This window comes from Meles meles, chromosome 11, assembly GCF_922984935.1.
Source record: "Meles meles chromosome 11, mMelMel3.1 paternal haplotype, whole genome shotgun sequence".
NCBI lineage: Eukaryota > Metazoa > Chordata > Mammalia > Carnivora > Mustelidae > Meles > Meles meles.
The window spans coordinates 93,522,051-93,537,438 of record NC_060076.1 but is presented as its reverse complement, the minus strand read 5'-3'; the positions used below and the strand labels follow the sequence as shown (position 1 = coordinate 93,537,438).

The following is a 15,388-nucleotide window of genomic DNA, read 5'->3' as shown; positions in this document are numbered from 1 at the left end:
GGTGGTGTACACACACACACACACACACACACACACACTGGAGTACTACTCATCCATAAAAAAAGAATTGAGATCTTCCCATTTGTAACCATGGATAAACATAGATGTTATTATGCTAAGTGAAATAAGTCAGACAGAGAAAGACAAATATCATATGACTTCACTTATATGTGGAATCTAAAAAACAAATGAATAAAAAAACAAAAGCAAAATTGGACCTATGAATACAGAGAAAAAACCGATGGTTGCCAGACCGGAGGGGGTAAGGGAGATGGGCAAAATGCGTGAAGGGGAGTGAGAGGTACAGGCTTACAGTGCTGGAGTGAGTAAGTCACGGGTATGAAAGGTACAGCCAGGGAACATGGTCATTGGTACTGTGGTCAGGTTGTATGGTGGTGAACACAGAATAAGATATAGACTTGTCAAATCACTATGTTGTACACTCAACACTAAAGTAACATTGTGTGTCAACTCTACTTCAATTTTTAAAAAAATGTGTGCAACTGTGGATTTTATGTTTAAGGGACAACCTCTCATGAGACACATTCTCTTCTGGGAAACAGACACAACAGTGGTGGCTGACACCATTTCTAGAGAATAACAGTGAGATGGCTCAGCTCGGCGTGGGAGCATGGATTTCTCACATACTCGGGTAACTCAGGGACCTTACTGAGGCGGTTATGTGAGATTTTCGTTCTGCTTCCTCTTGGTCCCCTCGAAATCTGACTGCTGAGCCGCTGTTGGTTTAAATTTGCCTCTGCAGCCCCCGCGGCTGGCCAGAAAGCACACACCAGGCCTCAGTCAGGCGAGCGGCCCCTTTAAGGAAGCAAGCGCTGCCCTGATTGGCCGAGCTTTGGCGTCACTGTCAAGGTCGTCCAATCCCGCCCGATGCTCCGCCCAGCGAGTCCCAGTCCTGTCGCGATCAACGGGACCCCCGGGGCCTGCTGGTCTTTGCAGCGAGTACGGTCTCTCCGCACCTCCGCTGCCCGCTGCCCAGTGAGTGAGCGCCAGTCGGACAGCCCGCGTTCCGAGAGCTGGGGTTGGGGGGCCGGGCCGCCGCTGCCCGAGAGGGCTCCTGGGCCCCGCACATGCCGGGCAGTGCAGCACCTCCAGTTGGCTCCCCTCCCGCCCCCAGGGCTGACCTGTATCTCCAGCCTCGCTTGGGAAGAGCCGGTTCTCCTCGCAAGGACTCCCCTCCCCTTATCGATGTAACCCAGTTGGGGGAAAGTAGGCAGGGCATTATTAACGGAAATAATCTCAGGACTGCAGGAAATACCCGAGTTACAACCATGGGTCAACACTAGGGAAAACCTCCCGGAAGCTGTGGGTTGGTTCTGAGCGGGAATACTTAGGGGAAGTGGTCCAGTTTGAATGGAACATAAAAAAGACCAGAAACCGAATGAAATTATGCCCCCAGTCATAAATGTGTGTAATGTGTTATTTGATCAGGAAATGAATCAGCACAGACATGTGGATGACAAGAGGTCATGGGCCATGAACTTATCTCTCTCTCTCTGTCTCTCTCTTTTTCAATAAGTAAAATCAAATCCTAGTTCCCGGGGTGACTGGAGGAAGGCTGCCTGGAGCTTGCTGCCCCTGCACCCCTCAGAAATACCCCTCCCCATTGTAAACTATGGCACAGCTCAAAGGGGCTGGAGCATTAAAGAGCCCTTTCTAAGGTCTCAGGAGTAATCAAAGGAAAAATGAAGGCAAAAGAGGCCAAATCAGCACTCTAAGCCCTCTGAGACACACTGGTATCTTAGTTGTAAGTAGTGAAACATTTGTCACCAGCGATAAAGTGCTGGAATTTTTGAAGGACTTAACCTTATTCAATTGAGTGAATTCAAAATTATCCCTATTGCAAGATCACTCTTGCTTGATTTCAGAGATTGAAAGCTGAGAGTCTTCTGGGCGTCCTAAGGAACCTCCTAGACTTTGGAAAATGGCTTTGTTAGGATGGGGAAGGAGAGGGAAGTTGACAATACTGAACCCCAGAGCATGGTTCACAAAGTGTTCTACGCTCACTTTCAGGTGTGGTTTCTGTTGAGGAAAACAGGGAAGTTCTTCACCCCGCTTGGATTCTACCTTTAACCCTTGGGAGTGTTCTCTAACACATCCAAAATACCATCCAGACCCAAGAAACCAAGGTCCAAAACCAGGTAAGTCTACACCCTAATCTTCCAGAGAGTTTCTCTTCCCTAGAGGGCTGACATGAGGACTCTCTCTCCACTTCAGGAGAGGTCCCACCCCCTTATAAACAGGAGCCGTATAAGAGACATAGTTCTGTGATATATGGTGTGTATGTGTAGGCGTAGGATTAGGGGACAGTGGTTTCCTTTATAATGTTTACAACATATGGAAAAATTCAATCACCTACTCCTATGTACAGGGAAAAAAAAAAAAAAAGGAATGGAAAGTGACCTGAGCTAGGTTTCTCTTGTACCAGTCATGCTCTATGCAAACATTTATGAGAAAAAGATGTTATGGGGACTGCCCAGATGGAAAACATTGCTCCTTCCTTCAAGCAAGTTCTGGTCTGCTGTTGGAAACAGGTGACTTGTGTGTGTGGGAGGGGGGTGGCTGTGGTGGTGGTCAAAGTCTGCAGAAAGGAAAGAACTTCTGTAAGGTCTCCCTATCCTCATGAGGTGGCCTCTAACTCTGGACAGAGGATGGAGTGGGGCAGTGGCAGAGGGACAGGGAAACCTCATGACTTGCCTGTTCTGTGCAGTTCAGTTTCCTATGTCCATCATTGAGGCTGACTCTGGCTCAGAGGTTCCTATCATTCAAGGGTGTATTTTTGGCCAGAATACAGGGAAGACACTGCAGGATGGCTTGCAGTTCCCACTCACCTGGAGCCAAATTAGTAAGGATAACACATTCTACCTACCTGGCATGAAATGCCCTCCCTCCCCCAGGATCTTCTCCTCAGTTAACCAGAACCTACTACTTCCTGATGAGGACAGGGAAAATAGAAGCTCTGCTGGGTTTCTCACGGAAGAGTATGAATTTGGGGTAGAAAGCATTGAGACTGACCACTCTGACCTAAGGTTCACAACACTTCTGAGTAGCCAACCAAAGAAAACCAGCAATATTACTGAAAATAGAGCAGTTGTAACATCTCTGAGTTTTGCAGTCTTCTGAAAGTAAAATTAGCAACTAACTGAAGGCCTTCTGTAACTATCCAATTGGATTAAGAACAAAAAAATTGAAATTTGGGCCCCCTAGAAGTGATGGCCCACTTAAGAGCTTTCTTTTTAAAGATTTTATTTATTTATTTAACAGACAGAGATCACAAGTAGGCAGAGAGGCAGGCAGAGAGAGAAGAGGAGCAGGCTTGCCGCTGAGCAGAGAGCCCGATGCGGGGCTCGATCCCAGGACCCTGAGATCATGACCTGAGCCGAAGGCAGAGGTTTAACCCACTGAGCCACCCAGGCGCCCCAAGAACTTCTTAAATAAGATAAGTAAGACAGGCAATGCCATGTATTCGTTTAAAAACTGCTTTTCTCAGGACATTTAAGTATCATTTTGTTCTTCCCCTCTTGAGAACTCTGGTAGTAGCCTGAAGAGAACAAAGGTGAAGCCAGAAGAGGAAGACTAAGGGATATTAGCAGTGCGTGGCAGAATAAGGGGTACTGTAGGAGAGAGGCGGGGATTACAGCAAGAGTATTGACATAGTGACCCTGAGACACCTAAAACTTCCAAAACACAAATGCAAGGAGCACAGAGAAATCTGTTCTCAAGGAGTACAATGCATCTTCTGAATCATCCCTTCTCAGAAGCGAAGTTTCTGTCATCCAGCTCTACCGGATGTCAGAGAATGGATGGTGTCCACCCTGTCACTCACAGAAAAGAGTGGTCTCTTTGTTCATTTGTAAGCATTCAGTTCTTCTAGATTTACAGTGGGAAGAAAAATCAGAAACATGGAGCTCTATGGCTATACGGCAGGAGAAAATTTTGGAAGTTGTCTAAGTTTAGTACCCTGGTCTTAGGTGAGCAAATGTTGGGCAGGCTGGTTATTTTTGCTCAAAATCAGACAGCTAGTTAGAAGCAAGAACTATAATCTACATCGTGTTCCCAGGAAATTTGTCTTTTTTTTCTTTTTACGTTGTTATAAGCTTATGGTAGCCCAAAGCAGAGCATATGAGGATATACATACACTATATTGTTTTAAGCCTCTTTGCTTTTTTACATTTTAGGTCAAGATGGGATTTATATTTTCAAAATCCATGAGCGAAAACATGAAAAACCAACAGGAGTTTATGCTTATGAATGCTCGACTCCAGGTACATTTTCAAATAATTAAGCTTTTATGTTGTTACAGTGGTTAAAGTTTCTGTAACATGTACTCCAGAAGTACTGTTCTCTTTGACCCCAAAAGGTAAAATATTCTTGGGGCTCTATCCTCAGGATCAAGATAAAATGCATTATTAATTATCTGGTGAATGCGTGTGTTTAGATCTCCAATCCAGATGCTTTTTAAAAATTTCCATTCTGAAGTAAGATATATCTGCTTAGAGTGTAGGGTAGGTAGAATGAGGCGGCTCCCCTCACCACATATCTGCATCCTAATCCTCTGTGAATACCTTGCATTACACAAAAGGGATTTTGCAATGTGATTAAGTTAAGGAGTTTGTGATAGGGAAGATCCTGGGTTATCCTAGATTAACTGGATGGGCTCAAGGTAATCACAAAGGTCCTTTTAAAGGATACAGGGAGGCAGGAGGGTCAAAGTCAGAGTGAAAGAAAGGTTTGAAGATGTATACACTGTTGGCTTTGAAGATCTAATGAAGGGCAAAGGAATTCAGGATCTGGGAAGGAAAAGGATATGGATTCTCTCCTAGAGCTGAGAGAGGGAATACAGTCTCACCAGCCACCCACTTTGGATTTCTGACTGCAGAACTATAAAATAATAAATTTATGTTGTTTTAAGCCACTAACGTTGATGATTTGTTATAGCGACAATAGGAAATTAATATACAGGGTAAAAACTCGACACGGGAGTTATACATAGGCTAGATAGAAAAGATCAAAGCAAAGTAGAAGATTGTCTGGTTGCCTAATATCAGCTATAAAAAGGATTTTAAATTGTTGGATGTCATAGTCAAGAGTTAAAAGTTTACTAAAATCATTTTCCTAAGATTTCAAATGAAGATCTCTTGACCTTTGGGGTTCATTATGGCCCTGGGAGTAAAAGATCCTACTGTGAGGCAATATGGTGAATGATTAAAAGTAAGGACTAAAGCCAGACTAACTAGGTTTGAATCCCATCTCTACCCCTCACTGACGGTATGATGTGGGCCTCAGTCTATTAGTCTGTCAACTGGAGATGACAGTGTCCCCTTCAGAGGGTTGTTCTGAAGAGTAATAACGGTAGCGTAAGGAGAGTATACAGAACAATGTATACAATGTACAGAGTACAGAACAATGTCTTTAAAATGAAAAAAATCTTTAGGACAGCGTCTCTCACTTTAAAAGTATTAGTTGTTGCTACTGTTGTTATTGCTATGAAGAGTGTCTTCTGCAGGTAACGATTTCTTTTGGGAGAATGGAACAATTTAAAGATCGGGAACTTAATTTTTGTAACAGAGCAGAATGATATAGGGGAGGACCAAACATTAGGCATACACACCAGCCAAGAATGTCATATACCCAGAGAACCCTTATCCAAGACCTTTGGAAACTGCAGACTTTTACATCAGTGAAGTCAGAATATCTGAATGTCTGGGAATTTATCCCACCTGCAAGCTCATTAATTAGCCTGTTACTATTTCATGGACACTGGCAGAATACAGGAGATACTTCCGTCAGAGACAAAGGACTTCATTACTCATAGCACAGTCAGCAACATGATCATGAGGTTGGTATGAGTAACCCTATGTCCCTCAAGTCTCACAGAGGTGATAAAGATGGACTTAAATGGGTGCTGTGCACTCAGTGGGTGTATGGCACATTTGAGGAACACAGGGCTTGGGGAATCTACTGCTTTTATAGTGGTTAGTGAGCTGAAGAGTTGGGGGAGGACTTGACCTTAACCCTGAAGGTCATTACTGTAAACACAACTCAGACAAATGGCCTGTAAAGAACAGTCTGGGCCTTGCATTCTTGGCCTACTCAGCAAGAATGTGTGGGGACATTCAGAGCCCATGTACAGTTACCCCTCAGCCCAGCTGACCAGAGCTTTGATAACAGCCTTGATTTCAGCCCACCAATTGCAGTGACCACTACAGCTAGTGCTGAGTCCAAACCAGCAGGAGCACTATCGGCACCGTCAGTTTTCAGCTCAGCTGAACCAAAGGTAAACCAGGCCCATGCATTTGGGAGAATCTCTGTGGATCCAGGGGCCCTATTAAGCCAGTAGCTCTACTTCATGTGGCAGAGTAGGAGATGAAGATTTTCCCAAAGGGGCAGCTACTACTCCTTTATGCAAAACTGAGGTGACAGTCGGGCCAGGCCAGTCATACCCTCAAATATGTCTTTACTTGACCAGCAAACAGGCCCTTTCCTTATAATCGTCATGTCCTAGTTGACCCACCCCGAGATGGGGTTGAGGCTGGAGAGCCACAAGCCTCCATGGGTCAGATATTCTTTTTTTTTTTTTTTAAAGATTTTATTTATTTATTTGACAGACAGAGATCACAAGTAGGCAGAGAGGCAGGCAGAGAGAGAGGAGGAAGCAGGCTCCCCACTGAGCAGAGAGCTGGATGGGGGCTCAATTCCATGCCCCGGGATCATGACCTGAGCTGAAGGCAGAGGCTTTAATTTAATCCTCAAATGTGCCATACACCCACTGAGTGCACAGCACCCATTTAACTGAGCCCCCCAGGCGCCCCCAGATATTCATTTTTAACAAGAGTTCAGTTGTAGCCAATAGCTGCCTCCCCTTTTTGAAAGGAGTATGCTGTGGCTTGAACTGTGTGTCCTTCCCGCTATTCTTAATTAAGTTAAAGTCCTAACCCCTGCTATCTCAGAATGATATATTTGGAGAGAGAGTCTTTACAGAGTCAATTAAGTTAAAATGAAATCATTAGGATGGGCCCTAATCCAATATATGACTGCTGTCCTCATAAAATGGGGAAATTTGGACACAGAGGCATGCCTACAGAGAGAATGCTGTGGGGCTATGAGGCAGCTATTTATGAGGCAAGGAGAGAGGTGTGGAACAGATCCTGACACAGCCCTGGAAAGGAACCAAGCCTGCTGACACCTTAATTTTGGACTTCTAGCCTCTGGAATGGAGACAATAAATTTCTGTTGTTAAGCCACCTAATTTGTGGTGTACTTTGTTATATAGCAGCCCCAGAAACTAGGAGGTATTTGGTGCCTGTGTTTGCAGGTGGTGATTGGCTGTGATTTTCTCTTTTTCTCCTTGGGACTCTATATTGTTTCTAATAGACCACCTGGAAGGGATCCGGGAATCCCTGAATGAGAGAATGTCTCCTTATTACTATGAATATTTACAATATAAGCAAATAACAGATTAATTTCATTATACATTTATATGCAGGGGACAAAACTGCAGTATCCTGAATCGGCTCAAGGGTCACTTTCATTTCCCTGTCTTACTGTAAATGTTGCTTAAACTCTTATCAGTTGAATTCCAATGCTTTTTTTTTCCTCTGTGGGAACACAAACCAAAGAATTTAACACAGGGGTTAAACAATTCTCATAGCTGGGGTTATCTCCATAGTTAAGGAGACTATTAACTGACTCACAGTTGGGGACCACTGGGGAGTGCAAAGGGACAAGGACAGCCTTTTGCCCTTTGGCTCCTCATTCCAGAATTGATGCTGCTTCCTCCCCTGCACACCCCTGATTGCTGGAGGGCCCTGCTGTTCACGGCCCTCGTTCTTTTAGCCTCTACTGGTGTCATTGCTCCGCCTTGCACCCTCAGCTCTTTAAGCCATCCTGGTGCTGAGTTCACCCTCCTCACATGGGACCAAGTGTACTTGGGCACCTATATCCAACAGAGCCATAAACATTTGAATTCCTCCTCTCTCCTCTCTGAAGTTCTTCAGCACACCCAACCTTCCTCCCTAAAGCAACTGAAGTTGGGAGGAGAGAGAAGCTGAGTGCCAGTAAGCAAGGCTTTGCATTTCTTCTCCATTTCAAAGGGCCTCTCTTCAGCTACAGCCACATTGCCCGCCTTTTGGCAGGGCTGTGGGACTTGCTGCCCCATCTTCTTGGTAACATTCTTTCCCTCTCCCACTCCGCAGGACAACAGGCCACAATCACAGCACCCCAGGGGTAGCTTATTTGAATTCTACCTTTTGTTGTTCAGCGCCATTTAACCCACTGGACAGTGAGAGACCCTTCCTGTACCTTCCCATTCTTACCACCACCTGGGTGAGACTATTTCCTACCAGATCTCAGAGATCTTTTCGTATCTAATAACCCAACCAATGAGGGCCCTTTCAGAATGTCCTTTCGCTTTCAGAATGCCCTTTCGCTTTCAGAATGCCATGTCTCTGTCAGTATCTCTTCCTTGTCACTCAAACTGGCAGGCTCTGTGATTTTACCCAACTGGCAGGTTAACAATTTAGTCCGTTGCTGCTTCACAGATACTGGCGGAAGACTTGATACAACGCTGCAAGCAGCCTGAGTGTATATTCATTATCTACTGCTTTAGCCATGAGTGGTCATCTAGGTTGCTCTTAGGTGAAATGGCCCATGTAAACAGCAGTCAGAGCCTGTATCCCTGGCTCACCCAGTAAAAAGTACGGGTTGCTCCCGGCCCACGGAGATTGATTCTCCCAACATGTGTTTGGCTAAGAAGATTAGTTTTTCCTTGTTGTTGTTGATCTGGATAAACCTTATTACTTATCTTCTAATTTTAACAAAAGATGACAAAGAGGATATAGATCAACATGGCTGAAGCAGCTTTCCAACCCTAAATCTACTTAAGTTCTGATCCTAACTAGAACAGCCTAGAGAGAAACATAATCTGTGGAAATTTTAGAAAATCAGGTGGTCCCCAAATATTCCCCATTTAAAAGAATTAAATTTCTAACATCATTCCTAGAGCTTAGAGCTATTCTTTTATTGAAAAAAAAAAAGTATCACAAAACATTTGACACATACTGGAGAATATATTTATAAGTTTTGAGGCATAATAAAATGAGCACCAATGATCACAATACCCCTGAAGCTACTGATAGGTATGTTCCATCCTACATGCTGAGTGAACCCAGACAGCTAAAGCAGACCTGGAATTGATCTCATATCCCAGAGCCCCTAGGACTGAGAAGGACTCAGCAAATGTAAGGAATGAGCCACTGCAATAGAAGATTACATGCCTTTGCGACTTCTTTAAAAGATTTTTTAAAATTCCAGTTGAAACACCATATATACTAATGCCTTTAGCTCATGATAGTATGTCTTTTGGCTCCTTTCCAAAATAGGGCATCTCAATAAAAGGGGTAAATAGAAGAAATAAAGCAAAACTTATCATAAAGAAAAGCCTACTGACTAGAATCCTTTCCCCAATGGCTTTTTCTTAGTTCTGCTTTTTATTTTTATTTTTTTTTAGTAAAAAAAGAAATCATAACTCAATAATCCCATATTATTGGGTTCTCTTTTTCATTCAGGGAAAAGGACCAGAATTAGATATTCAGCTACATCTCATACCAGTGTCCAGGTTCCTAGCTGGCTGTACATTTTATTCACCTGGCGGCCTTGGGATTTTAGGCCCATTCAGATCAGTTAGATCTCTTCATGGCCAGACACGTTGTTATTCTTCTAAGCTCTCCAGGGGACAGTGATGCACAACCTCGCTTGAGACCTCTGCCTTTTCTTTTCCTATGATGCTACATAATTATAATTAATAATTGGCAGGGATTTAACATAGTGCATATTGAAGATGGAACCAAATAAATTTCCAATTTAAGTAAGTTCGTCATGAAATTAAATCAGTCACTGGAGTCATTAATAAAAATTCATAAAAAGCTTCAAATCAAAGTTTTTTTATGAACAACTTCGGTTCAAGTTGAGCTGGAAGGGATTCACACTACTAGTTATAATGATATTTTCAAATCATTAGCAAACTTCAGTTTCCCATTGCTTTGTTTTACCTCTGTTACTGAGGATTGTAGACAGATGGCTATACTCAGTAAACTAAGTATCACTCAGATAAAAATGAATACTTCCTTAAAATGCCATTAGATGGCATACCTAAACTAATTTTATATCACCTAAGTGGCCAGTAAACTATTTTGATGTTAAACAATAGGATGGCAACTGGCAGTGGAAAGCAGAAAGAATGAAGATTCCATAGGTCCATGCTGTGCTCTGCTGCTGTGTAGGCAAAGCAGATATGGTCCATGTAAAGATGAGTCAGGTACCTTTTTCACTGTTTACTGTGTATAGGCAACAAACTAAAGATTTAAAAATACATGAAAGCCATCCTTTGACCTGTATGTCTGTTGTTAGAGTTTGGTGTTAAGGAAATGACAGTTACAAACCAGAAAAATATAGTTATTTAATACACACAAAATAATGTGCTATATGCTAAGCAGGACTCAGAAATGTATAAGGTACAGGCTCTGTATTCACGGAACTTCTCATTTAGTTCAGTGGGAAGAGGTTGCATTATGCTGCAATAACCAAATGTTTGTATGGATATGGATATATATGGTAGGCAGAACACTGGCCCCATAAAGGTGTCCACAGCCTAATCCTGGAACTTGTGAATATGTAACCTAATGTGGCAAAATGGACCTTGCAGATGTGATTAAGGGAGCAGACCTGAAGATGGGAAAATTATCCTTGATTATCCATGCGAACCCAAATTAAACACACAAATTCTTGAAAGTGTTAAGTAAAGACAAAAAAGAGATATAAATACCATATGACTTCACTCATATGTGTAATTTAAGAAACAAAAACAAATAAGCAAAGACAAAAAAAGAGAAACCACAACAAAAAAGGCTCTTAACTATAGAGAACAAACTGAGGGTTACCAGAGGGGAGGTGGTGGGGGTGGGTGAATTAGGTGAAAGGGATTAAGATACACTTATGATGAGCACTGAATAATGTATAGAATTGTTGAATCACTATATTGTACACCTAAAACTAAAATAAAACTAACATTGTTTTACACATAAAACTAACATTTTTGAATCACTATATTGTACACCTAAGACTAACATAACACTGCATGTTAAATATACTAGAGATTAAGAAATTTTTTTAAGTAGGCTGGATGCCTAGTATGAAGCCCAACGCAGGGTTTGAACTCAGGATACTGAGATGGAGACCTGAGATGAGATAAAGAGTTGGCCACTTGGCTGAACCACACAGGTGCCCCTGGAGTTAATTTTTTTTTTTTTTTTTAAACTGAGTGTCTCAGTTGGTTAAGGGGCTGACTCTTGGTTTCTGCTCAGGTCATGATCTCAGGGTTCTGGGAGCAAGCCCTGTATCAGGCTCCATGCTCAGTAGGGAGTCTGCTTGAGCATTTTCTCTTCACTCTACCTCTCCTTCTGCTCCTCCCTCCACTTCCTTCTCTCTTTCTCAAAAATAAATAAAATAAATCTTTTTTAAAAAGAGAGATGTGGGGGCACCTGCGTGGCTCAGTGGGTTAAGCCTCTGCCTTCGGCTCAGGTCATGATCCCAGGGTCCTGGGATCCAGCCCCACGTCCTCTCTCTCTGCCTGCTTCTCTACCTACTTGTGATCTCTGTCAAATAAATAAGTAAAATAAGTAAAATCTTAAAAAAGTAAAAAAAATAAAATAAGTAAAATCTTAAAAAAAAAAAGAGAGAGAGAGAGATGTGTTGCTGGCTTTTAAGATGGAGGAAGAGAACAGCCAAGGAATGCAGATGACCTCTAGAAACTAGAAAATGCTAGGAAAAAGATTCTCCCCCAGACTCTCAGAAAGGAATGCTGCCTTGCCAGACACCTAGTTTTTAGACTGTGTCAGACTTCTGATGTCCAGTACTAATCTGTGTTGTTTTAAGCCACTGAATTTGTAGTAATTTGTCTATAAACCAGCATGGGCTATGATAGGCTTATTTCTATAACAAAAAATAATGGGTACTCAATACATGCTTTTTCAAATATATAAAAATTAAAACAGCAAATAATTATTGTGAGAACTTTTTGAAATTGTTTAAACCTCTATAACTCCCAACAGTCTGTCATTCCTATGTCCTCTCATCTGTTTCTTTGAGGTGAAAGCTGTACCAACATTTTGAAATAGGAAGGGCTTAAACGTTCTGAGGCAAGCAAGATAGTACAGTGTGTGCCCTGTAGTGAGTCTTACGGCAACAAGGAATGCAAAATAAAAAGCAGGTAGTGAAGAGAGGAGGAAAGCAGCTACTCCTATCTGTATGTACAAGGATGAGCAAGTGGGAGTTGTCCCCAGAACCAGAAGTGACCAGAAAGTGCCTTGAATAAAAGAGGCAGCATGTCAACACAAGCTCACCAACAGTGGGGGAACTTGGATTTACAAGTCTTCACCTTAACCCTCTGAAAATCACTTCTGTCCAGTCCCTATCCCTGCTACTGCTCTTAGACTCCCTGTCCCTTACTCATAATCATTCTGATTTATTTTTATTGTGTTAAAAAACACACACTAGAAAATTCATCATCTTGAAGTGTACAATTCAGTGACATTTACAATGTTGTGCAACCATCAACACTATTTAATTCCATAACATTTTCATCAAAAGGAAACCCCATGGCCATTAAGCAGTTACTCCCCATCACCTCCAATCCCTGGAAACCATTAATCTGCTTTCTGTCTGTATGGATTTGCCTGTTCTGAACATTTCATATAAATGGAATCATACAGTGTATTTTTATGTCTGGCATGAATCAGTATTCATTCTTATTTATGACTAAACAACATTCCATTGTATAGATATGTCACATTTTGTCTGTCCATTCATCAGTTAGTGAACATTAAGATTTCCACTTTTTGGCAATTGTGAATAGTGCTGCTATGATGATTCTTGTAAGTTTTTGTTTAAACACTTGATTTTCAGTTCTTTTGAGTATATACCTAGGAGTAGAATTGCTAGATCACTTAATTTTATGTTTAACTTATTGAGGAACCACAAAAATGTCTCCCATGGTGGCTGTACCATCTTACATTCTTACCACAATGTATGGGTGTTACTATTTTTCCACATCTTTGCCAATATACATTATCTTCCTTTTTAAAAAAATTCTACCCATTGTAATGGATTTGAAGTTGCTTCTCATTGTGTGTGTGTGTGTGTTTAAGATTTTATTTATTTAATTGTCATAGAGAGAAAGAGAGCGAGAGATCACATAAGCAGGGGGAGCAGCAGGCAGAGGAAGAAGCAGGCTCCCCACTGAGCAAGAAGCCTTACACAGGACTTGATCCCAGGACCCAGGGATCATGACCTGAGCCAAAGGCAGATGCTTAACAGACTGAGCCACCCAGGCATCCCTCACTGTGGTTTTGACCTTAATTTCCCTAACTAATAATATTTTTTCATGTATTTGTTGGCCACTCATGTTATCGTCTCTGGAGAAATGTCTATTCTAGTCCTGCTCATTTTTTAAATTGGGTTGTTTTTATTTTTGTTTTTGAGTTGCAGGAGTTGCTCAGGTATGATAGATACTAGATCTTTATCAAACATAAGATTTGCCAATATTTTCTCCCATTATGTGGGTTGTCTTCCTACACTCTCCCAGTGTTCTTTCACACATACAAGTTTTTAATATTTATGAAGTCCAATTCATTTTTTCTTTTGTTGGCTATACTTTAGGAGTCATATTGAGAAACCACGGTCAAATCCAAGATCATAAAGATTTCCCCCTATGTTTTCTTCTAGGAGTTTTACAGTTTTAGCTTTTATATTTAGGTTTTTGATCCATTTTGAGTTCATTTTTATATACGGTATGAAGTAAAGTTTCAACTTTACTCTTTTGCATGTGGAGATCCAGTTAGCTCAGCCCAAGCTCATTCTTTATGAACATAAAGAAGTTAGACACTGCACAGTAAAGATTATGGGTCACATGCTAAATATGGAACTGACTCAGGGTTCAGGTCCTCTGAAAAGAGCATCTTGACCTTTTAGTGGTCTTCAAGTACCTGAGGTTCAAGATGGTAGGGAACTGTTAGTGGCTTTTTCTATTAAAGTTGAAATGGATAGAAATAATTTAACAACATTATGAAGGACTGGGTAAATACAAAGAATACAATATGTTAACTGACTTTTAAAGAGGCTGCTAAAAATGTCCAGCAAGACTTTTTAAATGTGGGGTAAAATATTAATACATCTAGAATCACTTAGAGGAGTTAATGAAAATAGTTATGATTTCCTACATACTGTCCATATTCAGGAATGGCAGGAGTGGTAGGAAATGGAAGTGAAATAATAAGGTCTTTGGTCCCTCAGGCACTTACTTCTACAAAGGTAAACAAATGACAAAGAAAGGTCAAGTCACCAAGTTGCTGCCTAGTCCTTCTAGGACCCTTCCTACAATCAATTCTTGAAAGGGGACACACTGGTTTTAGGTTTGTTTGCAAACTTCAATGAGACCAATGAATGCCATTACATCAGAAAGCTTTTGTTTTTCTTTTCGTCCCTCAATAAGACAGAGATGCTTATTCTCACCACTTTTATTTAACATAGTACAGGAAAGATCGAGATAGCAGTTAGACAACATAAAGAAATAAAAGGCATCCAAATCTGCAAGGAAGAAATAAAATTTTCAATACTTGCAGGGGACATGGTACTCTACATAGAAAACCCAAAGACTCCACCAAAAAAACTGCTAGAACAGATGAACAAATTCAGTAAAGTTGGAAGATACAAAATGAACATAGAGAAATCTGTTGCATTTCTATATACCAATAATGAAGCAGCAGAAAGAGAAATCAAGGAATTGATCCCATTTACAATTGCACCCAAAATAATAAGATACCCAGGTATAAACCAAACCAAAGAAAGACCTATACTCTGAAAACTATAAAACACTGATCAATGAAATTAAAGATGATACAAAGAAATGGAAAGACATTCCATGCTCATGGATTGGAAGAACCAATATTGTTAAAATGTCTGTATTCCCCAAAGCAATTCACGCATTTAATGCAATCCCTATCAAAATACCAAAAACATTTTTCACAGAGCTAGAATAAGCAATCCTAAAATTTGAAAGAAAAGGAAAGTCCATCTTTACCCGCCCCCCTTCCAGTGATTTGAGTTCACTGAGCTTTTGCATATACTCAATGCTGTCTCTGGACATGCAATTCCAGTGGCCAATTTGTCTATTCAAGCATCAGTATCTTACTATTGTAACTTTAGATTCTTTATAGTATGTTTTAATGCCTGCTTAAGCTAATATATTATAAAATATAAAAATATATTTTTCAATGTTTATTACATATTTGCATTTTAATAAAAACGTTGGTATCAA

The 15,388-nt window shown here is 41.2% G+C and overlaps 1 protein-coding gene across 3 annotated transcripts in view; it reads left to right on the top strand.

Annotated features, from left to right (window-relative positions):
* Positions 1-868: 868 nt before the first annotated feature.
* PLGRKT (plasminogen receptor with a C-terminal lysine) overlaps positions 869-15,388 on the top strand; it is an 82,950-nt gene continuing 68,430 nt past the window's right edge. For 2 of the 3 annotated variants that reach the window (XM_046023799.1, XM_046023801.1), the window contains exons 1-3: positions 869-996; positions 2,032-2,159; positions 4,197-4,283. In XM_046023799.1, the coding sequence (XP_045879755.1) occupies positions 4,203-4,283 (81 nt within the window). In that variant the 5' untranslated portion in view covers positions 869-996; positions 2,032-2,159; positions 4,197-4,202. Of the gene's footprint in view, positions 997-2,031; positions 2,160-4,196; positions 4,284-15,388 lie in introns of those variants that run through there. The other variant, XM_046023802.1, reaches the window with a different exon arrangement.